Here is a 24,208-nt window from a genome sequence, read left to right as displayed (position 1 = left end):
AATGTAAATTTATTAATTCAGCTGTGCGAGTTATGTTGTAAAATCATCTGTCTGTTAAAAATGACTGCAAGAGGATGCTGAGAGTTGTGCTAATTTGACATTAACAAAGTCTCCCTGGCTGTGACACAGGCAATAACGTGATTATTCTTTAAGAAGTACAGTGGTGCCAAAAAAGAAGATGACAGCTTTGTGTATAAATTGATCCGAAGATCTCTTCTATTTATTTATGTGCTGTGATGTTTCATTTCAGGTGATCAGCTTTTTCAGCTCCCGATTAGAGCAAGCTGGAGCTGAGCTGTCAGTGGAGCGAGTTCTGGAAATCATCAAGCAAGGAGCTGTTGCTTTGCCCAAAGACAGGCTGAGAGTAAGTGCTCAAGACCTCATCACTTAAAGTATACTCTTCCTATCAATTACACATATATGCCCTTTATATCTGTAACTTCAAAAATTCATCTCTCCTCTCAGTAGTGACTGATCAGTGATTACACTGTCGATTGCCATATGTGTATGTTTTCATTTCAATTCCTAATTTCTGCTAAGTGTTTGGGTGAGTTTTTGTGATTAGTTATTAAATTGAAGTGTGTGGAGGAATTAAAATTTGCTGAAGCTAAGGTTTTCATCATATCCTGAAGATGCAGGCTCCTCTCTCCATCTGTTGTTTAATTATGCTATAACCAAACACTGGTAATTCTCTCTTTTGATTAATTTCTTTTTCTGTCTCTAGTGTTCTAGTGCACCTCTGTCTCGGTCTATATTAAATACTATAAAGATAAATTTGGAGGGCTTTAGTTAAACCTAGTGAAAATCAGTTCAGGACCTGTAAGTCTGGTCAACATGATGATGAGCTTTCTGTATAATCCTGAGCAGTCCCTTGCATTCCTTTCTGAGAACCTCTCAAATCACTTGAGGGATTTACCAACTTGACAAGTTTTGTGAGGCTAAAATCCATTAATGGCTGTGTGATGTTTAAATACTGCAATAAAGAAATCTGTGTAAGTGGGTAAGTAAGCAAATGGGAGCTGTGTGTGTGTTTTTAAACACAATGAATCTTGTTTCTCCGTTATGCCAAGTGTATTTTAAATACTGTCTGTTTTCTGCAGAACTATTTTTGTTGCTACTCTGTGATTAGAGAATAAGAGCACCATTTCTTTGGTGGTAACTTTAGTAAAATATCCTCTGATAAAGTACACTGAGTCTTTACAGCCAGTGGCAATGGCTGGTAATTTATTTATATGCTGGTAATTTTAAAACACCCAGTGGGAATTTTCTAGCTGGCTGCGTATACTAATGTCTTTCCTGCAGTTCCCTGTGTCCCTGGGATGTCACATCTTCAGTCACTCAGACTGAATTCCTTCAGGAGAGGTTGGTCTAGGGTCTGAGTCCTGAGCCGCAGTACAGGAATAGCCTGAGTAACACCAGAGCAGTTGTTGGGTCCAAATCCATCCCTTCAGGTTGTCCTTTCAATGTGGCGATGCTGTGAATACAGAGGAACTTCGGCGGTTTCTATGACAACTTGTTCTGATGTGCATATAATTAAAAGCTCTTATGTTGAGGCTACACCCTTCTTGACATAGAGCCATCACTAAATCAATTCACTGCTTAGGAAAAAATGAAGGTTTTCTCAGTTGCTGAGTGTGCCACATTGACTGATATGTCAGGCCACAATTTACAGAAATGCTGTTTCTGGAGTGAGATCCCATCAAGTTTAAATTTTCTGCACTAAGAATATACAGTATTCAAAATTATATGTTTATATTGCCACTTAAAGCAACAAACCAGCAGTTTTTGGCATGTGCCAAGCTCTGTAATTCCTCACCAAACAGTCAAGTACTTGCAGTTTTAAGGATGCTTAGTGTTGCTTGGAGCACGTCCTTTTCCTGGAGCACTGGAGTTTTAGGACAGACTTACGAAGAGAATACAGCCAGCCTGGCACATCAGTCTTCTATACTGACCACTTACACCTACTGGGTTTTGTCTTTTTGTTTTCCTTTGGTTTCCTCTCTTTTTCTTTTTTTTTTTTTCACTTTTTTTCCTTTTATTTATCTTTTTTTTTTTTTCCTTTCTTTTTCTTTTCTTTCTTTTTTAATACTTCTGCTGAGCAGCAGTTTGGCCAGAGCAAGTTACTTTTCCATGTAGAAAAGGTGACACTGACCTTGGGATGTTTGTATATATATATAGATATATATGTTGTATTGTCATGCATCAATTTGTACATGTAAATAACATCCTTCCTTTGCACAGGTAGTGATGAGGAGTGGCACGTTTCCCTCCTACAGAAAGGGCATTGTGAGTCTTTGTGCCCTCTGTCTGTGTGCCTCTCTCTTGGGAGTCTCCCTGTTCCTCAGGTCTTCCCACTTAAGGCTGAGGTTTTCAGGGGAAGCTATTCTAAAGCTCGACAAACTCATATTAAGATCAGACTGAAGATATAGTTACACAATAACTCTGGCAACTCTGAGGCATTTCAGCAGCTAAATAAAGGAGAAAGCTTTAATCCTTAGGTCTTTAATGACACTCTCTGGGCAAGTCTGGATGGGTGGGAGCAGCCCTACCCTCTCTGGCTTTGATGGCACCTTTCAGGGAGCTCTGCAGAGCCACAAGGTCCCCCTGAGCCTCCTTTGCTCCAGGCTCAGCCCCTTCCCAGCTCCGTTCCCTGCCCTGGACACGCTGCAGCCCCTCAGTGTCTCTCTTGTCCTGAGGGCCCAGAGCTGTCCCCAGCACCAGGGACAGCTTGTGTTCAGCCAGTTTGGACAATGTCTGGAGGAATTGCGAATCTGGCACAACCTGACGTAATTCCAATGTGCAAAGCTGTGGAGTTCAATCCCCCCCCCCAAAAAAAAAAGGAAAAAAAAAAAATATGTATATATGTGTCAGCTTTGCTGTTAATTGCTAACTAATTTTCAAGCCATCCTTGCCTTTTGCCACAGCATTCTGAAGTGCTGTAAAGTACAAGAGACCCTGCAGAGATATTATTCCTGCCTCCTAGAAATAACCATCTTCAGCTGAAGCACTCTGGGGGAGGCAGTTGAAATATGGATATGATTTGGAAAATGAGGGCTGAGGCAGAGCTTTTACTCACTCACTTCCCTGCAGCTCAGACAATGGTGTTTTTTCTCATGTGTACCTAATGTATGCACAGATGTTTTCAAGTGAATGTTTTCAAGTTGCTTATCTTGGCCTTTGTCGAGGAAGTGAGCATTCAAGAGGTGCTACATGTATTCAGGTTCTGAGTCTGTTGCTTAGCCCATAGTTCAAACATGAATCAACGTCAACTAAAAATAACAGCACTTAGAGCCACGATCCTCATCTGCATAATGGAGTTTATCAGTTTGGGAGCACACCCTGGTACTCCTGCTCTCTTCCACTGTAGGAAGCATCATGGGATGCAAAGTGAGCATGTGTGGTAGCAGTAGGTCATGGATAAATATATATATGTATGTGTGTGTGTCTGTCTGTATTAGGAAAGATATCCTGCCCTTTCTTAGCAAATAATTATTGGGAAATGGGAGATCTAACTCAGATTTTCCTTCCAGTCCTGGAGCAGTCTGACTGGAGACAAACAATATAATTAACATTATTTTAAGCATATGCTTTTAGCTGTGTACTGTGGAAGGCCAAGAAAGTCCAAGCTGAGCAATTAGCCTTTTAGAAGACTTCTGCACAAACAGAGAGATAAAGGGCAGGTGCTGAAATCAAGAGCTGGTTATTTCTCCCTCAGTCTGTGGGAGGAGATAAATGAAGTTAATATGCCCAGGATGGAGGCAGAAGCCATGGCGTGGAGATAGAGCTGTCTCCTTTGGAGACGAGCAGCCCACAATCCAGGCTCCCTGCTATATTGCAGAGGCTTATTAAAGGCAATTTAGAGATCATAGTGATAGGTGAAAATTAGCCTCATTTTTTCTTTCTCTTTATTTTTTTGAAAGTTCTCAGGCTGCCTTCCTTCCCTTTGGTGACCTATCTGTACTTTCGGGACTAGGAGAGTGAGAGAAGCAGGACCATGTCTGGAGCCTGTGACTTATCTCAGGATTTCAAGGGGAGTTAGCCAGCAGATAGCAACAACTCTTCTGCAATAAGTGGGAAAACTTGTTTCAAATGCCAGCTAGTGCCTGGAAGCTGACATTTGGGTTCATGGAATGATCACACTTGGGAGGCCACGTTTAATGCTTTATAAAAGAAAAGTTCCCATTACCTAAGCCACTTAAGATGGAGATTTGTTTTTCATGTGCATTTTCTGATCTGCTTGTGTTTTTCCCCCACTCCTTTTCTCCCCATGTCAATGAGTATTTTGTCATCAGTGTGCACTCTGTCAGATGTTCTTTGTGTGCTATGCAGACATGCCATTATGCCATCAACTCTCACAATTTTGATATGGTACAAAATTTAATATTTATTGAAGTGCATTTGAGTTCGATAGGCATTAAAATTTCACAGAATATGTAAAAGGAGCAGAGGTAAAAGCCTTCAGTCTCTTGACAGAACAAGTTTCACTTTAGGTGTTAAAAGCACTTCTCATAGGTTTTCCCTTCTATTAACAATGTACTTCCAACTCCATCAGCTTCCATTTGTTTCACTGAAAAAAGCTGCTAATCACTGAAGCACCAGAGCACAGGGGAAGAGTAAATTGTCATGATGATGGCAGATACTGCCTGGGAGGTGGACCAGAGCAGCTTTATACCTCTGGCACATCACCCTGGGGAAGAAGCACCAGCACCACTAGAAGTTTAGCTACAAAAACATATCATAAAAATAAGATGGTTGTTGAGTGAGGTGGCAGTGAATTTGGCAGGGGATGTCAAGCACAGGTGCTTTGGTAGAATTACTGATTTATTTAGGCTGGAAAAGCCTTCCAAGAGCACCAACTTCCACCATTTCCCCAGCACTGCCCAGGTCACCACTAACCTGTGTCCCCTAGTGCCACATCCATATGGGTTTTAAATCCCTGCAGGGATGGGAACTACAACACTGTCCTTGGCAACAAGGGATTGACAGAGTTTTATGTAAAGAAATTACCCCTGATGTCCAGCCTGACTGTCTCCCCTGGCCCAGCCTGAGGCCATTCCCTCTCCTCCTGTCCCTGTTCCTGGAGCAGAGCCCGACCTCCTGGCTGTCCCCTCCTGGCAGGAGCTGTGAGAGCCACAAGGTCCCCCTGAGCCTCCTTTTCTCCAGGCTGAGCCCCTTTCCCATCTGCTTCAGCTGCTCCCCATCAGACTTGAACTCATGGCAAATCAGAAATCAGGAATGGCCATAAAAGAAAGTTCATGTCAAGTCCCCAAGACCAAAAGAACCTAAACTATTTCTTGGCTTGAGTACTGAGCTCTCTTTGGAAGAATTTTCTTGCTCCTGCAGATGCTCCTCCTAGGGAGGAGACATCATCTGTTGAGCAGTCAGTGGTGCCATCACACCTGCAGAGGGACAGGACACGGGCAACCCTGCATAGCACTCCAGGTGGCAAAGAAAATTGGTAGTATTCAATATATATGCACCCTGTTGATCCGAAACCATCCATTGCCCCATCTTCTTTAGAATTGCTCCTGATTACAATTTTTTTTCCCCCCACAGTCCTGCTGCTTGATATTTGGCCACAGCAAGATGCTGGATTCAGGATCCAGACCAGTGGTCTTTAATAATCCAAATTAAACCTTGGGGCAGATGTGTAATTGCTTTAAAAGCTATGTACAGCTTCCTTGCATTTGTTTTACTGTTGTGACACTTTTGCTATGGAATTTTTGGTGGAATAGTTCCCAAATTTAACTCTTGTGTGACACCTAAGGGGGTAGGGACAGCAGAGTTAAAGAGACCAGCAGCTCCATTATGGAGTTCTAGGACACAGCACTAAACAAGAGAGACCAAAAACTTCCTTAAAAATAAATTAATCCAGTTCTTCCTGATATTTATCTTTTCCTTCTTTTTTTTTTTTTTTTTTGGTCTAGCTCAAAGGTCAAAGGTCTTATTACAGTGGAAGTTGATTGTGTCTAATACATCCTTAGGTCTGACGCTAGGCAGGCGTCTACAACACAGACTTCCTTTTGCTGACCCTCAGCTGCTGTTAACCCTTACCCTGAAGAAGATCAGATTAGTGACAGAAGTGTAAGAAAGTCTTAAACAAAGTGCTTTTTGGGCCTTTCCAGAACACTGACCATATGCTAAGAATAAGAGTATTTATGGATTGTATATTTCCTTCTGACAATTTATAACCTCAATTAAGATGTCAGACTTCTCTGCTTCCGTGAGCTGACCTGTAAGTGATGGACAATAACTCATGTTTCTTTTGAAGGCATTTGTTTTAGAGGTCAGCTTCTCAGAGACCTCGAGTAGAGAAGAATATACTCTGCTTCCCTTGAGAAATATTATTTTGGGTAATCAAAATTCCAGGGGGAAAAAATGATCTTGAAAGTTTTGATGGGCTTTGTGGTCAGAAAATAACTTATCATTGTGAAACTGTGAGCAGTCAAAGACATGTCTGCACTCAGCTGACTCTGGCTAATCTTACAGTGGGATTATAAACCTGTCTGTCTGTCTGAGCCAGGGCAAACCCTTATGCAGGTGCTTTTCTATTAATGTAAGCCTCACTACTTAAATTGGTGAGAATGAGTTGAAACTAAACTGGATGACACCACTTTATAATAAGTATGTCCAAGCAGGAGTTTCTATCATTTAAATCTGTTTAATTAAATGGTGCAAACTTGTGTGTAGGCAAGATCTAAAGTATGTGAAAAATACTATGGAAAAACTGTGATTATTATAGTGCTTGAAGTTAGATACTTGCTGACATAATGCATTGTATGGTAACTCTTGGCTTTGTAGTTTGAAACCTTACAGGAAGAAAAATAACGGCATCGTCCCAGAAGGGAACAAAAGCTTTGGGGGTTTAGTTCAGAAATAAATACCACCCTCACTTTGAAGCATTAATGTGATAATCCACAGAAATGTGACTTTAGTAGGAAGTAGGGTTCAGTAGCTAGTTAGAATACATAGCATGTTAACAAAAAATTAGCTCATGTGCCTGGTTGCTTTAACACTGAATAAGCCAATGGCCAAATTCACTTTGCCACCCGTGGATTCAAAGTCGTGGAATCACAGAATTGTTTAGATCAGAAAAGCCTTCTAAAATAAATTCCCCCAAGGTGGCAAGGCTACCACTAATTCATGTCCGCAAGTGCCACATCTACATGGCTTTTGAGAATGTAAGTGTTTAGAAGTCTTTGAAACATGATGACTCCTGTTGTTCCATGATTAAAAGTGGATTTTAGCAGTCTTGTTTGTAGCCTTGTGTAATGCAAATACAGCTGATGAGTTGATTGAATCCCAACAACACTTCATTTTCAGAAGCATCCTTCAGGTAAAATGGAAGGAATCAGTTAACTTAGAGACTTTAAGGAAAGAGAAATAAATTCTACTGCGGTCCTTAGCAGTGTAGTTTGACTTGAAACTTGCTACCTACAAAACTTATATTCATATTGCTGAATTCAAGGTGTTTGAAATGTTGGCATAGGCTGGCAGTTATCAAGAATTTATCAAGCATATTTATTTATTTTTCGATGTTTGGTTTAATATTTTTATATGAAAAAGAAAACCTAACAAGAACTCTTCATACAGTTACCCATTCCCACAAGTGTTTGCATGGATTTTGACTGTCATACATGTCAAGATTTGGGTTTCTTTGATGTGGTGTAAGGCAAGTCCCTTTGCATACAAGATGTTAGTTACAGCTGAGTATTTTATCTGCTTGAGTGTTGCCAGGCCTAGCAGCAGTGGTGTGCACCATAGCACTGACAACCTCTCCCTGGCACTCCCAAAGAGAGTTCTCTCATGCTGTAACTGACACCATATTTACATGTTACTCTTAAGGCTGTTAGAAAAAGGGATGTGCTTTCCACCTTTCCCCAGTTGTCTTACAAGTGTGAAAATTATACAGTATCACATTCTTTAAATTATTTTTGTAGCATTATGGGGAAAGGAATAAAAAAAAACCAAAAACCACCTGTCAAATGATTCCAGGAAACTAAATTTTTCAAATGTGAATGCTTTTGAGAACCCAAACAAGTTAGGTTTGCTTTTACACAGCAGCTGTCAGTCAATTTTGGGATTAAAACCAGCTTTTTAACTTGAGTTTACTTCAGTGGTTATAAATTCTTTCATGGGGGCGGAGAAAAATAAACAGCAATTTTTGGCATTGTTGACTAGAACAAGAAAAAAAACACAGCTATTTTATTTTGCTTGTCTGCCTGGCACACAGTTAAAAACATATTAATGCTTTTCTGACACCTCCCTATTGAAGAGTAATATAAACATCACCGCAGCATCAACATAGGAAAAAAAGCATTAGCAAACTTTTGAATCTGATCTTTAAACTGTTTCTCATGTAATATCAGTTTCTTATTGTAAAGCACCCAAAAATCCCTTTGAACAGAAAATAGTAATCATGCTTTCAACTTAGACCATTTGTATAACAGCTTTTCTTCAGAGATGAAGAATAAACTGAGAACTTCAGTCTTGTTTTCTTCGTAGTCATTGAATCATTCATTTCCATGGGGAAAATCTTGCTTCCACTGGAAAGTTTTGCTGATAGCTCCAACGTTCTCAAGGTTGTCAGGCTGTATCTTCATGCTTAGGAGATGGTAGCAGGCATGACACAAGCAGGACACCAGGCAGGCCCCAAGGCTGTGTGTGTGTCCCATCGTGGAGAGTGTATGGTTCACAGTTTCATGTTCCCCTGCCCTGTCCCTCATTTCCCTGGCTGCTGCTCTTTGGGGATCGCACTGATTGCATGGTAGCTCAGAAAATGGAGCTGGTGCCATGGTCAGCAGCCTGGTGAGGATCTCGTGCCATGAGAGCTGTGTGTGAGCAGAGCACCAAAACTGCATCTGTGAGCTGCAGACCTTCAGCCACCTCAGCTGGAGTGGATTGAGAGAAGCAGCTCCAAGGAGCAATGGGGTGGATGAAGGTAGAGCTTTGTTAGCAGGTGCACAGTCAGCTCAAAGAAGCTGCTAATTACCCACATCAAATCCATCAGCTTTTGCTCACTCTCGTCCAGAATAATTTGAATTCTGTCACCGTTCTTGGTGAATAATTTCTCTTACACAGATTACAATTCAAATAAGACTCTGATGTCTGAATCCCTTCAATGTACCTTGATTGTTTGTTGTAAGTTTAGGTTAGATATTGGGAAGAGATTCTTGGCTGTGAGGCTGGTGAGGCCCTGGCAACAGGGTGCCCAGAGAAGCTGTGCCTGCCTCTGGATCCCTGGCTGTGTCCAAGGCCAGGTTGGATGCAGCTTGGAGCAGCCTGGGACAGTGGAAGGTGTGCCTCCCCATGGCAGGGGGTTGGAAAAGATGAGCTTTAAGATCCCTTGCAACTCAAATAGTTCTGCAATTCTATAATAGAAATATTAATCCTGTGCTGGGCTTTGCTTCTGTCAGCCAGTCTGTGGCACTCCATACCTGCAGTGTTATCCTCCACTTTAATGCCACGTCCTGAAGAGAGCAGGAGGAAGACTTTTTCTTGCTGCAGTGTTCCTTGCTCGTTATGCAATGCTGTGCACAGAATCATTGCAATCTTTGGTAGAAGCGTAGCAGCAGCCCGAAAAGGATCAAGGATGCTTTAAAGGCGGCAGAGTTGTGGATATCAAAATACCTGATTAGATACAAAAATCTTTTTTGTATCTCCTTCAGGTATTCCCACTGCTTTTCTCATTCAAGGTTTAAAGCATGTGTTAATTAACGCGAGGTAAAGTCAGGGAAGGAGCGGCAGGAACAGGGAGTTTGTTTGGTCTACGTGTGGGTGTTATGTCTGAAACAGTGCTCTGGTGTTCCTCCAAGGCCATGTACCTTCTTTGCAAACCTTTGCAAATAGAGAATGAAGAGAACTGTCATGTTTTTAGCTTGTATTTGCCACAGCCGTGAGCAGAAAGCGCCCGAGATCCCGCAAAGGAATGAGTAGTGATGCTGTGATAAAGGACAGACTTAACCAAGTCTCTGGCATTTTCTTTCAGAACAGGAAAGAATGTATCGTGGGCTTTCCAAAGAACTAGAACATGCAGTAAAACTAGATTCAGACACATTGAGAACAAGCATAATATTTCTTTAGTTTCCCTGCCTTCCCGTTTATTATTTTGTTTTTCAGTGATAGAATGTTGTGCATCCCCGTAACTCCAAACCCACAGTACTTTCTCCCTGTCACTGAGACATCTGGTTGTGCTGGGGGAGCTAATCAATTGCAGACATAGTTGCTATTATAAGCCTGCAAGCCGCCTGAAAACTTACCCAGGATTTTGGTAATGAAGGGCCTGAAGTTATTATTTGAGCTTTTTTTTTTTTTCTTTTTTTCTTTTAACTTCCCTTCAGGGGTCATCAGACTGGCAGTATTTTTATTCTTTTTTACAAGCTCAAATTTTAGACTTTTGAAAGTTCAATTCTGTGTATGTCAAGCTACTTGAATTTCCTGTAAAAATGTTGGAGTTGTGACTTGATTTGTAATAATATAAAAGTGAACAAACATCCAGGTTAACTGTCTGAAAAGTTGGCACATTTGTCATTTTGCTATTAGAACTGATATTTACTATTAACTTCCAGTAAGACTATTTGTTGCATTTATAGAGATAACTTTTAAAAAAGAATTTGTAGCTCAAAACAACAGTTTAGAACTTAAGAATGACGTTCAGCTCTCGAGGAGACGCACCCTATAGCTCCAACTGAAAACCCCTCCTTCACAGCCTCACTGATGCCAAAATCTAACCAATAATGAATGATTTATCATTCTGTATTTGGCTTTTTCCTGTTGGAAGGGTGGGGGCAAGATCCTCAACTCCAGAATACCGAGTCACTCCTAGCACTTGGCTCTGAAACACATAAACAATGCGGACGATTACAAGTTCCATCCCAACGCCCGTATTACACGGCCATGTGTTCTCGGAGTTCCTAGAGCCTGATGTCAGGCATGTGCAGGGGCTGGTGAATTTTCTGGGGGTCTCACGTGCGGCTGGAGCGGCTGTGCCGCGGCCTGGGCTCGCAGCGCGGTCTGGCAGCACCGGCGTTGCGCTGGTGCCGCTCGGCTGGGCGGCGATAAGCAAAGAGACAGTCTGGCTCCTTCCAGGAGCCTCTCGGTCATGTCTGAGCACTCGGCAGTTCCCAAAGCCTCTGGCTGACTTTCCCCTGTGGACCGTTCATTTATCAGGAAATGGAATTGGTTACAGGATTTCGCGCGCTGCCAAACCTCACTGACGAAATCGGCCCCGTTCCTGCTCTCAGAAGTAGGAAGAATGTGTTAACTCTTTGTGCTTTGTGCTTGTTTTTAGTGCTTTTGCTGAAAAAAAGCCAGGTTGCTTCCTAATTTTAAAGGTTTCTGGAAATTGCTGACACACTCTCACTCTTGATGAATGTACTACTAATGCAGGATAATTTTGCCTATTACATTTAGCTCTTTGCATCACAGTTACCACTGTATTTATAAATATTATTTTAGGGCAATTGAGTTATGTTAATGGGAGATTTGCCTACTGAATTCAGTGTATTCTTGCTTTAAAAAATGTCTTCTGAATTAGAGGAGTGAAAATTAAGATTTATTAAAAACATAAACAATGCTTTGTTGTCTAAGGGAGGCTTTAAAGCCTAAGTTACACATTTAACTTATACATAACTTGTAGGAGCTGAACCAGAATTGAATAGAAATATGTCTTTAATTATGTATGTAGAATGACAACAAAAAAACCAAGAGCAGTTCTTTTTTACTGTGTTGCTGTCTTTGCATATAGTTACAAACCCAGCTGTGTAATGGCAAGGTAAACACCACTCTGTTTAGATCCTATTTGGAGGTCATTGTCTTTCATTATGGATCAAGTTTTCAGCAAACTTTAAAAAACAAGTGCACCTTTAAAAATGCAAATGCATATTTTTTTGTGACTTACCAGAGTCCAGATTGCTCTGAAGTTTTCAGGGCAAAGCTGGTTGTCAATCACAGAATCATCTGGGTTGGAAAAGCCCTCTTAAGACCATCCAGCTGTTCCCCCAGCACTGCCAAGGCTACCATTAACCCATGCACCAAGTGCTGCATCCACACAGGTCTTAGCCCCCTCCAGGGATGGGGACTCCACCACTGCCCTGGAAAGCTGTGCCAGGCTGGTCAACCCTCTCAGTCAAGACACTTTGCCTAACGCTCAACCTAAACATGAGCAAATTCTCAGTTTTGCAAGTTGCATTAAGAAACAAAGAGCCAATTTAGTTTTATTAAATTATTTATATTGGTAGGAGGTACTCCTGGGTATTTTTCATTTCTGCAGTGGTCAACATATGTGTCTTAAGACCCCCTAATATTGTCCCTAATCAGCTGAGCACACTCCTTTTGCAATACTCTTTCTGTGTCACACACTGTGTGTGTTTTAGAGAGGATGGAGAAATGACTATTTGCGGGTTGTCTGCTGGTGGATGCAGGTGTCTGTTCCTGTGCCACTTAAATTATTTTAGTTTGTGCAATGGTGTGTTGCACTGGGAGCAAGTCTCTCATAGCACATCAGTCTGTTTTAATGCAATCAATAGTTGTAACCTCCCATGTATGAAATTACTAAGCCCAGAGGTAAAGCACAGTGCACATATGGTAATTATTATGTCTGGAAGTGGTTGCTGCATTAATTGATAACAGTAGCAAGTAATGCAGCCTCACTTAATTTCATCACTTCTTATACAAAAATCCTGTAAACAGAATCTTTGCAGTCTAACATGGCAGAGTGTTTTTGCTCCTTTTTATTATGAGCCAATCACTGTGAAAGTATTTAGAGCTCTCTTAGTTCATTTAGCTTCATGTCAATTTGTGTTCCATAAACAAAAAGTGACTGAAAAAAGCTCATCCACAACCTGTGAAAGCACCATGTAAACCTCATCTGCGCTTTCTGAGATGTGACTGGTGTTGCAGGAGCTGCCTGGGGCTGGTGCCAGCGAGGGACCCTGGTCATGGCCTGCACCCCGTGAGCCTGAGCCACTGCAGGGGAGGATAAGTGGGTGATTTGGCCTCGTTACCAACATAACTGAGGGCTCGTAAAATTCAGATGTTTTCCAAGCCGTGTCTGCAGCTCAAGTTAACGTAAAAATATTACAAATTGAGCATTCCTTGCTTTTAAAAAAATGTGATTTAGTAGTATAAATATGATTTTCCATTTTAAAGTAATATGTCATAAATACTTCTGAGAATCGTAAGAATGTTGGTCCTTTCCATTGTGAACAAGGAAAGCCACGATGGCTAAGGGCTGTGCATGCTTGGAGATCTCTCATTCTGTCAGTGAGAGGCTGATGATGATCAAGGCCATCAGAGTACCAGTAACATTATATGTTAAAAAATGAGTGAACTTGTCACAATCCCAAAAAGACCTTTACTGTCATCTGGGGAAGCTCCAAATCCTTTAGAACCATGGTTTGGGTTTAGAACCAAGCCAGTGGTTTGGGTTGAAAAGGCTTAAAGCCCATCCAGTGTCACCTTCTGCCATGGCAGGGACACCTTCCACTGTCTCAGGTTGCTCCAAGCCCTGTCCAGCCTGGCCTTGGACACTGCCAGGGATCCAGGGACAGCCAGAGCTTCTCTGGAAGATCTGAGCCAGAGCCTCGCCTTTCTTGAGTGCTTGCTTAAAATCTTCATTTTCTTGAATACTTACAAGAGAAGAGACTGGGTGAAAAAAGACAATTTTGGAATAATAGGTAGTAAAACTAAATCATATAAATGCAAATATGGAAAGCCTCCTTACATGTAGGGTTCTCAGAAGCACTGGTGAGGGTTTCATTGGTATCAGGGTTGTGTTGGCAGTTGTAGTTTTAAATCAAGTAGGTTGCCTGTTTTTATTCTCTCCTTTATGTTTTACTTGTAGTTAGATTATAGTTCTCTTGGAAAGATGCATCCTGTTCATACAGAATGCTTGTTTATCTTACTGAAGTCCAGGGAAGCACATTTCATTTGAGGATGAAGGAATGCATCAGAGGATGGGTATTGCACAAGAATCCAAGGTAGCTTGGGAGGGTGGTGCTTGGGTGAGTGACTGGAGTACAGTGATTCTGCAGTTCAGGAATGAGGTGCATTGGCCAAAATGAGGATGAAGGGTGGGCTAACACAGGACACTCCTATTCCCAAGCTGCTGTCTGCATGGAGACTAATATTTACATGGAGGCTTACTGTCTGTCCCCTCCACCCCTGAAGATTATTCCAGTTACCTTCTGGAAGCTGCCTTCTGGATTCAGTCACTTCATTCTCGAGTCATTGCTTTCTTTGCAAAGCCCAGCAATTGCACTGGAATGAAATTACCTTATCCTGGTTTTACTATAGCTGCTTCCAAAGAGCTATTCCATAATACTGTTATGCAGGTTAGTCTCCTGCAGAAGGCTGGGCAGTGTTTCGGCTATCCCAAAGCAGTTTAAAAAAAAAAATAAAGTTTAAACAAAAATGTGCAGATAACAAGGTCCTACCTGCCCAGCCAGTACTACCATGGACTAGGTAACAGTAACAATTGAATTGTATAAATGCAAATGTAATAATATCAATACAGTGATACCTACTGTGATTCTGAGACTTAATTCTTCAAACCAGTAAAAATGGGAAAGGAAAAATAAACCGATTCTGGCAGCAGGCTGATCAGCAGTGCAGGAGTTCACTGTTTCTCTCTCATGGTGCTCTTCACTTTGCCATGACTGGAGTTCATTGCTCTGCAGAGCTGTAACTGCAGTCACAGCCCTGTACTCAGCTGAGCTGAATAATGCCTCAGCCTTGGCTGTGGCACTCTGTGGGTTGTAATTAACTAGCTCCCATTAAGGCAACAGATGAAAAGTCATGCAGTTACATGCAAAAGCTTTAGAAGATGAAGTAGTGTAATGTAACAAGAGGTGTTAAAGGAGGCTTTGTTTCTTTTTTTTTTGCTCAGGATAAGGGTAAAAAATTTTAAACTAAAAGAGGGTAGATTCAGAGTAAGGTATAAGGAAGAAACTTTTTATAATGAGAGTGGTAAAATACTGGTTCACATTGCCTAGGGAGGTGAAGGATGCTCCATCCCTGAAAGTGTCCAAGGCCAGGTTGGGTGGGGCTTAGAGCAACATGGGACCTGTGTCCCTGCCCATGGCAGGGGGTGGTGCTGGATGAGCTTTGAAGGTCCCTCCCACACCATTCTGGGATTCTATGACTCTGTGAAATAATTATGTAATTCTTTATGCTACCTGTAGAGAGCAGAAAAATATTTCTGTAAGGGACACAAGGGAAGTCTACTGCAAAGACCTTCTCCTTCCTTGGATCAGAAGAATCTGGTTGTGCTCTACTGGTGACACAGTCAGGGTGCGAGGGACCCATTCAGCATCTTCATCTCACATCCAGTGAAAGGTGCTCCTGCTGGTTCTTAGCCATGAGAATGCTGTTGGGCTGTGATGAGTAGAAACCATTGTTAGGAGTGAAGTTTTGGAGGAGAAGGATGTAACTGGTAACATTTTCTAACTGTCATCCATGATTAGGAATGTATACCATCCTGTTGCTGTCCATGGAAGAGCATCCATGCACAAGGCAGTAAATGGTGAAGAGCTAATGTTAGGTGGTCTGCAGGCTTTGTGAAGGGGAAGGGTCAGGAGATGACACAAACTCCAGTCACCAAATGGATTGTGGCTTGCTGAAAGATATTAGTGAAATACTTCTTTATCCACAGCTGAACTCTGGCTTTTTATTGGAATGTGAAATAACCAGAGAGGGTAACAGTAAGCTCTTCATGTGAGCTCTTCAGACACTGCATTGGCAGTCCATGCATCTATTTTAACTTAATTGTGCAATTTAAAAATAAAAAAGTAGTCCCGAAATTTAATTTTTCAGTGGCTCTTAGAAAGGTAGGGTAATTTAGACTAGAAGAAGAATGTTTAGACTAGGTATTAGGAAGGAGTTCTTTACTATGAGTGTGGTGAGGGCCTGACACAAGGTTTCCCAAAGAAGCTGCTCCTAGATCGTGTCTCTGCCCATGGCACGTGGTTGGAATGGGATGAACTTTAAGGTCCCTTCAAATCCAAACCATTCTAAATTCTCTGATTCTCTTACTTTGTAGGAAGGGAGGGCACCAGTAAGAGGCTTTGAGCAGAAAAATTTAAACTTTACTCAGATTATAACATGAAACAGTCTGTGTATCTCTTGTTTGACACCAGATACATTAGATTGTCTGATTTCATTGGTTTGAGGAAACTGCTACAAGAAAGAGATACCAAGTACAAGGCAGAAAGCAAGCTCTGGAGAAACAGGAGGATGGGAAACCAGTGCAAGAGTTTCCAAGTCACTCCCCATGGCAACAGAGCTCTGACCTGGGTAAACAACTCTCTGCACGTGTATGTTTTTCAAAGCTACTTCCATTCTGCTAACTGCTGGCCTGCCACATCATTTGAACTCTCTTAACCTTCAAGGGTGATCCCATTTTTTCTGAAAGAGAGAACAGAAGAGCTTCCCTGCCCAAAGCTGCAGAGCTTTGGCTTTGCAGGAGATTGGCAGAAGCCCCACACTCATGAACTGCCCAAAATTCCCTGTCCAACACATCTTACAGGAGGGCTCCCAGCCAGAGCCCAGCCCCTGCTCACTTCAGAGCTGTACAATTGCTCAAGCTAAATAACATTCCCCAAGTTTTCCCTCCCTAGAAAGCCTCCCTATACTTTTATTGCGTTTTTTGCTGTGACTAAATCTGCTTCACATGTGTTGTGCAGCCTATCCTCACTCCATTGCATATGTTGTGAGTCCAATGAAAAGTACAGTGCCAAAGGCACTGCATTCACATGACGTGTTGTTTCCAAATATCTTGCAACTTTGGTCAAAATAAAGTAAAATTACACTGAAGTGCCCTGACCCCTTTCTTCCCCTGCTCAGTTGAAAGCTATTTCCAACCCATGTGTTCTTTCTCTACTGCAAACCTTCAGTGTAGGCAGAGTAGCTGAAAAGTATAAAAAGTTGCATTTAAAATGAGTTTATTCATTTGTTTGATGAACAGTCCCACATTATCTCCCCTCCATCAAGAAAAATAAGTATTAACCACTTTTTAAATACAATATAAAATAATGTGTCATAGGCCAACAACTTTATCCCAAAAGGTGCAAAATTTAATGAGTTATGACAACTAAATACAAGAAAAGGGAGGAAAAAATCATGTAATTTTTAATTATGCTGATCCAATTGCTCTTTCCCTTTTAAGGTTTAGCTGTTTTTTCTGAATTAGTCTTTTGAATTAAGTTTCCATAATATGTGGCAGATTGAGAAAAACAGTCCTCAGAAAATTTCTGCCCTGGATGACAGATGAACTAGATAATGGAGTATAATCTCTTCCATTTTCATGATTTTGACACATTTTCACTTCTGTGTGTATGTTTAAATCAAGGAATCAAAAATAAGTTTGAATACAGAATATAAATCCCAGACAAAATTACAGCTTTCATTGCAGTGTTGGGTTAAATGTAAACAGCAGGAATGTTACAGATATCTTCTAATTAAATGCATAAATCAGAGGAATGTCTTGAATATTTACAGCAACTGCACCAAGAAGTGAGAATGAGGAAGAGATGTACTTTGTCAGCTGATGGCTGCGTCCGCTGCATTCCCATACAGAGTTTAATTTTGTCACAACCTTTGTACAAGTTGCAAAGCTTCTCTCCAGTTGATTTACAGGCTGTTTGTTCCTGCCGAGGATGATTAGAGATGAAATGGCTTTTTCCTGGCCAAGCAGGGGTTTTCTCTTATCTGTCATCATCACTGCTGAGGTCTCTGGTGTTAGGAGGGCAGCTGGTCTAGACCACCCTGCCTTTTTTGTAGCTGTAGATGTTCTGAAGTATCAGATGATAATATTGAATCTGTCCACATGGATTTAGGCTGGGTTTATGATAAGATTTAATTCTAAACCCACAATCTGTTGAGCTCACAAAAGCTCAAGGCTGATTTTTCTTGACTGGGTCCTCATGTTGACTCTTGTGCCTTAACAGACTGTACTGTGCTCCCTTCTACCCAGGTTTTCTCCTTGCCCTATAAGCTGGAAAACCCCTCTTAGACCATTGAGTCCAACCATTCCCCAGCACTGCCGAGGCATCACTGACCCTGTCCCCCACAAATGCCACATCCACACAGCTTTTAAACTCCTCCAGGGATGGGGCAGCCACAGCTGCTCTGGGCAACCTGTGCCAGGGCCTCACCACCCTCACAACCAAAAATTTCTTCCTAATATGCCATCTAACCCTGCCCTCTGCCAGTTGAAAGCCATTGCTCTGATGTTTAAACTGTGGGGACAGCAACCAACCTGTGGGTTATGAGCTGGGGTTTGAGGACAGGCGTGTAGCAGTGGGATGAGAATTTCCCATCTTGATGATTCTGCAGCAGCAGCATCCAAAGCTCCACAAGGAAGATTTCCCTTCCTTCACTGCAGCATGTGAGCTATCAAAAACCACAGCAAAGATTGTTTTTATAGATGGGAAACCAGAGGCTGGATAGTTCTGGGTAGGGAAGATAGGGAAGGTCTCTCAAGTCTACAGGAGACTGGCAGCTCCAAAACATAGAAGGAAATTTTATATTTGTGGAGTAGAGCGGGAGGAGAGCACAGACCTTCAGCTTACATGTTGTCCTTAGTGTAAGACACATGAGATCCAAGTGGTGCCTGTAGTTCTGAGCACAGTCAGGCAGCAAAACTTTATTTGAATTCCTGGTGCTTATCTGCCTCACCAGGACTTGCCAAGCTCCATCCTCCTGAGCTAAGACCAGCAAAGGTTGATTGCTGTCTCCAGGGTAAAAAAACCTGGCCTGAATGCACAGGGAAGAAGGGGCAGATAGGTTCAATAACAAAGGAGCATAATAGCATTTATGAAAGAATTCCCCAGCCTGAGGTGGGGAGTTCTGTAGAAATGTTTGATTCATGTCCTGAAGACAGTCTTTACCAGAATAAGTCTAAATACAAGTGAAGTGTCAGTGAAGGCAAACAAATATGGAAATGCTGTGTCTAAAGCACAGTGAAACAGAAAACACAAGTAATTTTCATTCATGATTGAAACAGCAACTCACTTGGGCCCTTTTTTCAGATTTTGGGTGATTGTTTGGATTAGGGAAAAAATGCAGTTTTACAATAGGAGAGTGCTACTTTAGATCTCTTTTGCAGTCAGCTCCTGTACTCACACAGTCAAAGAGATTGCCCAGTTGGCCAGGTTCAAAATTTGTAAAGAGGTCTTAACACCTTGAAGGAATCCTTGTCCTGCTCATACTTAGCCTTTCTCCTTTATACACACTGTTTGCCTGTATCATTTATAAAGGCATGTTTTCAATGCCTAATTTGAAATTGCTATCACAATCTTTATTATTATAATGGAAATATAGTATAAAATATAGTATAAAATATAGCATAGAATGAGCAACCTAAAAATCCATTTCAGAAAAGGCATCCTGGTTGTTTGTTGAGGTCAGATTAACACAACTCCCCTGATTTTGGTTTGTCTTCACAGGACTCTTGGCATTAGAGCATTTTTTTTTTATAAAGCTGTGAAGTCCACATTCACAAAATTACTGTGCAAACATACAAATTTGGCACCAGCTCCTTGGCTGGCAGTTCTGGCAGAGATAAGGCTGCAGTCTGGCACTGTGTGCTGTGGCTGGAAAGGTTTTGCTGTCACTTGACATTTCACTCCTCAAGACAAATAAATGGGATTTCCTGCATGCAGCGGGGCAGCACTGCTCATCTCGCAGCCCAGGCTGTCTTTTTGCAGAGGCTTGAAATACTTAAGAAGGGAGTATATCCACTGGGGTGTACATTTTCCAGTTTGGGGAGATTAGGGAGCCAAAGGTCTGCCGGCTCAATAAGGGTGTTAGTCAGCACGTCCTGAGCTTCAGGCAGATAAGGGTCCACTTCCTAGGCTGCCCTGATCTGAGAGTTAACAGTTGGTGACAGTGAGTCTGTCTCTGTTCTTAAGTCATTGTTATAATTTTTTGTAATATTTACAGGCCTGGCTCTCTCAGATTAAAAAGTACAAAATCAAAAGGAGGTCTTCCTCCGTGGGCGCTGGGGGTGGGGGAGGATGTTTGGGCTTGGCATGTGGCCCCACCGCCGCGCTGGGTGGGAGAGACCGGAGCAGGATGTCGGCGTGGGCCTCAGTTCTGTGGCTGCTGAGAAGGAAAACTCAAACCTTGTCTAACGACCTTCCAGGAGCCCTCCACACCACGAAACATGCTGTAAATGTCAGCCCCCAGGACGCAAATGAAAGGTGTTTAGCTCATCTGGGAGAATGGACCTTGTTTCTCTGGTTGATGCACGAAGCCAAGGTCTAGGCAGTGCATCAACCCTTGTACAGTGATAACGGAGAGGAGCGTGGTCCCAGTTGTCTGAAGGAATGTTCTTTTTGGCTTGGCGGGATGTTTTGGAGGCAGTGTTGAACCAATATGTAGTGAAAGCATGTCTGGGACCTCATCACTGGAAAAGTATGCAAACTGAATCACTGTGCTCTTCTCCTGCCACCTTTTGTGTTGGGGGAATATGTGCTACACAAATAAATGAGAAAACAAAACTGTGACATGGTAGTAACTCTAGATTTGGGGTGAAAGAAACAGGCAAATGAAAGCAGCACTTTGACCTCTCAATCCTTTGTGGTTCTGGTGGATTATCCAAGATTGTATTAGAGGAGGAAAAGGTCATATAATAGTTGCAAGAGGAAAAATCCTAAAACTGTGAAATTAGTGGGGCTTATTATTGTGCTTCAGTCCCTTCCCAACTCAGATGCTGAAGAGCTGAGAGGTGAGTGCTGGAAATTCCATAGATGGGTCACATTCTCCATCAGCAAGCACCATGTGGGTCTGAGTCAGATGATAAAATCTCCAGCTCCTTCTCTGGGTGGAAGAATAATCTAAACCTGGGCATGACAGTCCTACGGGAAAAAAAAAAAAAATAAAGGAATGTGAAAAGGGTAATATTTATATATTACTGGTTACTGGGTCAGGATATGTACATTGTCCATAGAGGGTTCCCAAGGTGCATCCCTCTGGCATCAAGGCAAAGTGCCAGAGTGACCTTACCAAAACGTGAAAGTGTGGGTCATGTCCTTAAAGTCCAGTAGTTTTCCTTCACTATCACATGTATATCCAACACCTTCTGCTCACTTTATGTTGCTGATTTTGCACAAAAGCTGGATCTCTGGTGGGAGTCAAAGTTGGACAGCAGGGAGAGGTTTATCTGGGGTTTGTTTCAGGACGGTGGGATGGTGCCGTAGCCTAGGTGGGGCAGCCATCCGTGATGTTATCTGGAGCACAAAGCATTTCCATGATAAACAACATTCCTTGTATTTTGGACTAGTCTGCTATCAAAGTCAAAACAACTGCTCTGGCTTAAACAGTAGCACTCACTGCTTGAAATGTAAAATATGTAATTGGCTGTAAGATTTGTCTAGAGCAAATTCTCCATGTCTTTTAATATATAGCTACACATATTAGTATACATTCATTATCTGCAGGGTTCTTTTCTGCAAAGCTTCCATTGTTCATGCACTTCATAGGCCCATTTAAACCCTTTCCAGTGAGTTTTTCCTTATTGGTAGAAGTTTAATAAATTATATCAGTTAGACTAAACGTATGTAAACATATGTCTTGCTTTTCAGAAAATAATTAGCAGATGGTTGTCTCTAACATGAGAAGTGGAATATTGTTGGGCATTTATAGTATTGGCTTCGTGTTTAAAAAAGGCTGACAAATATAGATCTGAAGATAGATCCGAATATAGAGCTGTCATTTTTATCCAGAAATTGAAGCAGACTTTGTGCAGATACACAACTTAATTCTTCTCTACTGCCTTCACTTACAATATCTTCAAGAGCAGACTTTGCTTTCCCAACCCTGCTTCACCATCCTTTGAGTTCTTCCACATTGTTGCAAATAATCAAATTGCCTGGGAAGAATTATTTTGGTGTTTGGCAAGTCCTGAACCATAAAACATGGTTGTTTATTTATTTGTTTTAAATAAGGGTTTCCCACTAACCAGGTGATATTGGTGCTCTGAGAACACCACGAGCTTTTTTCTGGAGGCAGCAAGCATCTCAGGATCTCACAGATCATAGAATCACAAAATCATTTGGGCTGGAAAAGTCCTCTAAGACCATCAAGTCCAACTATTCTCCCAGCACTGCCAAAGCTACCACTGATCCATGTCCCCAAGAATCATATCCACACAGCTTTTAAATCCCTCCAGGGATTGTTATCTGCTCCAGATCTGGTTGACTGCAGAACTGATCTTCCCCTGCCTTCTCTTACTTCCTAGATTTTATAAATACCTTTTCTGTCTTCTGCAGGGTGATCCAAACAGTGCGTGTGCATGTATGGACTTAGGACAACTTGAGCTTTTGCCCGATTTGAGACCTTCAAGGAGTTGTTCCTCATGAGATGTTCCCAACTCATTTATTGCTGCCAATTTCTTAAACTTTACCTTTTGCGCACTTGAAAAGTGGCAGAATTCATAGAAACACTGAATGTTTTCAACTGGAAGAAACCTTAAAGCTCAGCTTGTTCAAACCACCTGCCATGGGCAGGGACACCTTCCAGGTTGTTCCAATCTCACTCGTAAAATTCTGGAAAGAAAAAAATACAGCCTTGAATCAGCTTTGTTTGGCAAGTGAGTGGTATTTTGGGGTTTAGAAGGTCTACTAAGATGTGGGGTTTCATTCTGAGATTTTGGAAATTTGTGTATTTCTAAACCCTTCTTTGAGGGCACTGCTAAAGCATTATGGTCTTAACTGTGAGCTGAGGCATCTAAAATCTATTCTAATGTTGTAACCTTTTCTTAGTAGGTCTATAAGTCTTCTATATAAAGATGTCAGTGAATGAGTGATTTAAACGCGCTTCAGTTTTAACAAAAATGTTTGCTGAAAACCTACTGTTTTTCATGGTTGTGTAAAGCCTTGCACATTTATCTAGAGACGAATGGCTTGCAAGCTGAAGCACAGGAAGCCAGGGCTTAAACTTATTTGCATCTTCCTTATCAGTGGTAAAAATAGGGACTGCTCTTATGAAATGTGCATTTTCTGCAAATCTCGTGGTAGGAAAGGCTTATATGTCCGCTTCATATCCATAAAAGTTTTGTTTGTTGATAGACTCATCCCCATATGTGCTTTGATGCCCTTTAATGCCACTGAGAAATGGGTTCAGGGATTATTTGGTTTTTCAAATTTTAATTCCCTAAATTCAAAAGCACACAAAGGATTTTACTTATTTATCTGAGTGATTGGTGTATGTACATAACAAGTGCTTGAGCGAGGTCAGGACTAGAACTGTTTCTGTCAGCTGGGTCAGTAGCTTTGTTCATTTCATGTGTTTAACCCTCTTCTTGATAAGGTTTTTTTTCAATGTGAAAAACATCCTTTGTTTGAATTGTTGTCATTTTGAGGTTGTTCATATTTTGCTCAGACCAATGTTCTTTCTTCTAAAAGGCCACTGTATTGTAGAGTTATATTTTCTGAGAATTACTGTTCTTTCAGGTTAAGCCCTGAAGTGAATGAAAGTTCTGTTTTTTGTTGATGGTACCTCATTTACACATCCTGCCTTCATACTCATGCTTCAAGTGTAATTACATACATCAGTCACTTTCTTTTCTTTTTATTTGGTAAGGCCAACATGTATTGTATTTTTCTGCAGTGTTGCAAATGTCCTCATAGTGTTCCTGTTGTTTTCTGTTTTCATGGTCTGACAATAAGTCTGGCTCCTAGTTTTTTTTGAGCAGTCCTCTTGGAAATGTTCTGGAAAGACCTGTGTCCATCTAGACAACATGGCATTGAGAACAATCCTAACAGGGAAAGCAAATTCTAATTAGAGCTGTGAATCCTTGGACTGTGACTATAAACGTATAATGCATAAAATGTATGTAGAGATTAATGATACTTAACAGTGTGTGATACACAGGTTTGGTTCAGTCATTCATCTTGGTTATCTTTCTCTCATTCCAAAATTTATCCAGGAAGACACAGAATCTCTGAAGCTGAGCAGGGATATCCCTTTTTCCCAAACTAAGAGATTGAGGGATTTTCACAGAATCCTAGACTAGATTGGGTTGGAAGGAAGCTTAAAGCTCATTGCATTTCAATCCCTGCCATGGGCAGGGACACCTTCCACTGTCCCAGGTCACTCCAAAACCTATCCAGTCTGGCCTGGGACACTCCCAGGGATCCAGGGGCAGCCACAGCTGCTCTGGGCACCCTGTGCCAGGGCCTGCCCACCCTCCCAGCCAGCAATTCCT

General features: G+C 41.7%; 1 protein-coding gene across 13 annotated transcripts in view; it reads left to right on the top strand.

The window, feature by feature from the left end:
* Nucleotides 1-24,208, top strand: part of DYM (dymeclin) — a 209,718-nt gene that overhangs the window by 175,529 nt on the left and 9,981 nt on the right. For all 13 annotated transcript variants that reach the window (XM_085566103.1, XM_085566101.1, XM_085566102.1 and 10 more), the window contains one exon: nt 251-364. In XM_085566103.1, the coding sequence (XP_085422229.1) occupies nt 251-364 (114 nt within the window). The remainder of the gene's footprint in view (nt 1-250; nt 365-24,208) is intronic.

This window comes from Lonchura striata, chromosome Z (genome assembly GCF_050655825.1).
Source record: "Lonchura striata isolate lonStrDom1 chromosome Z, ASM5065582v1, whole genome shotgun sequence".
Classification (NCBI taxonomy): Eukaryota; Metazoa; Chordata; class Aves; order Passeriformes; family Estrildidae; genus Lonchura; species Lonchura striata.
This window is presented reverse-complemented; position numbering and strand designations above follow the sequence as displayed.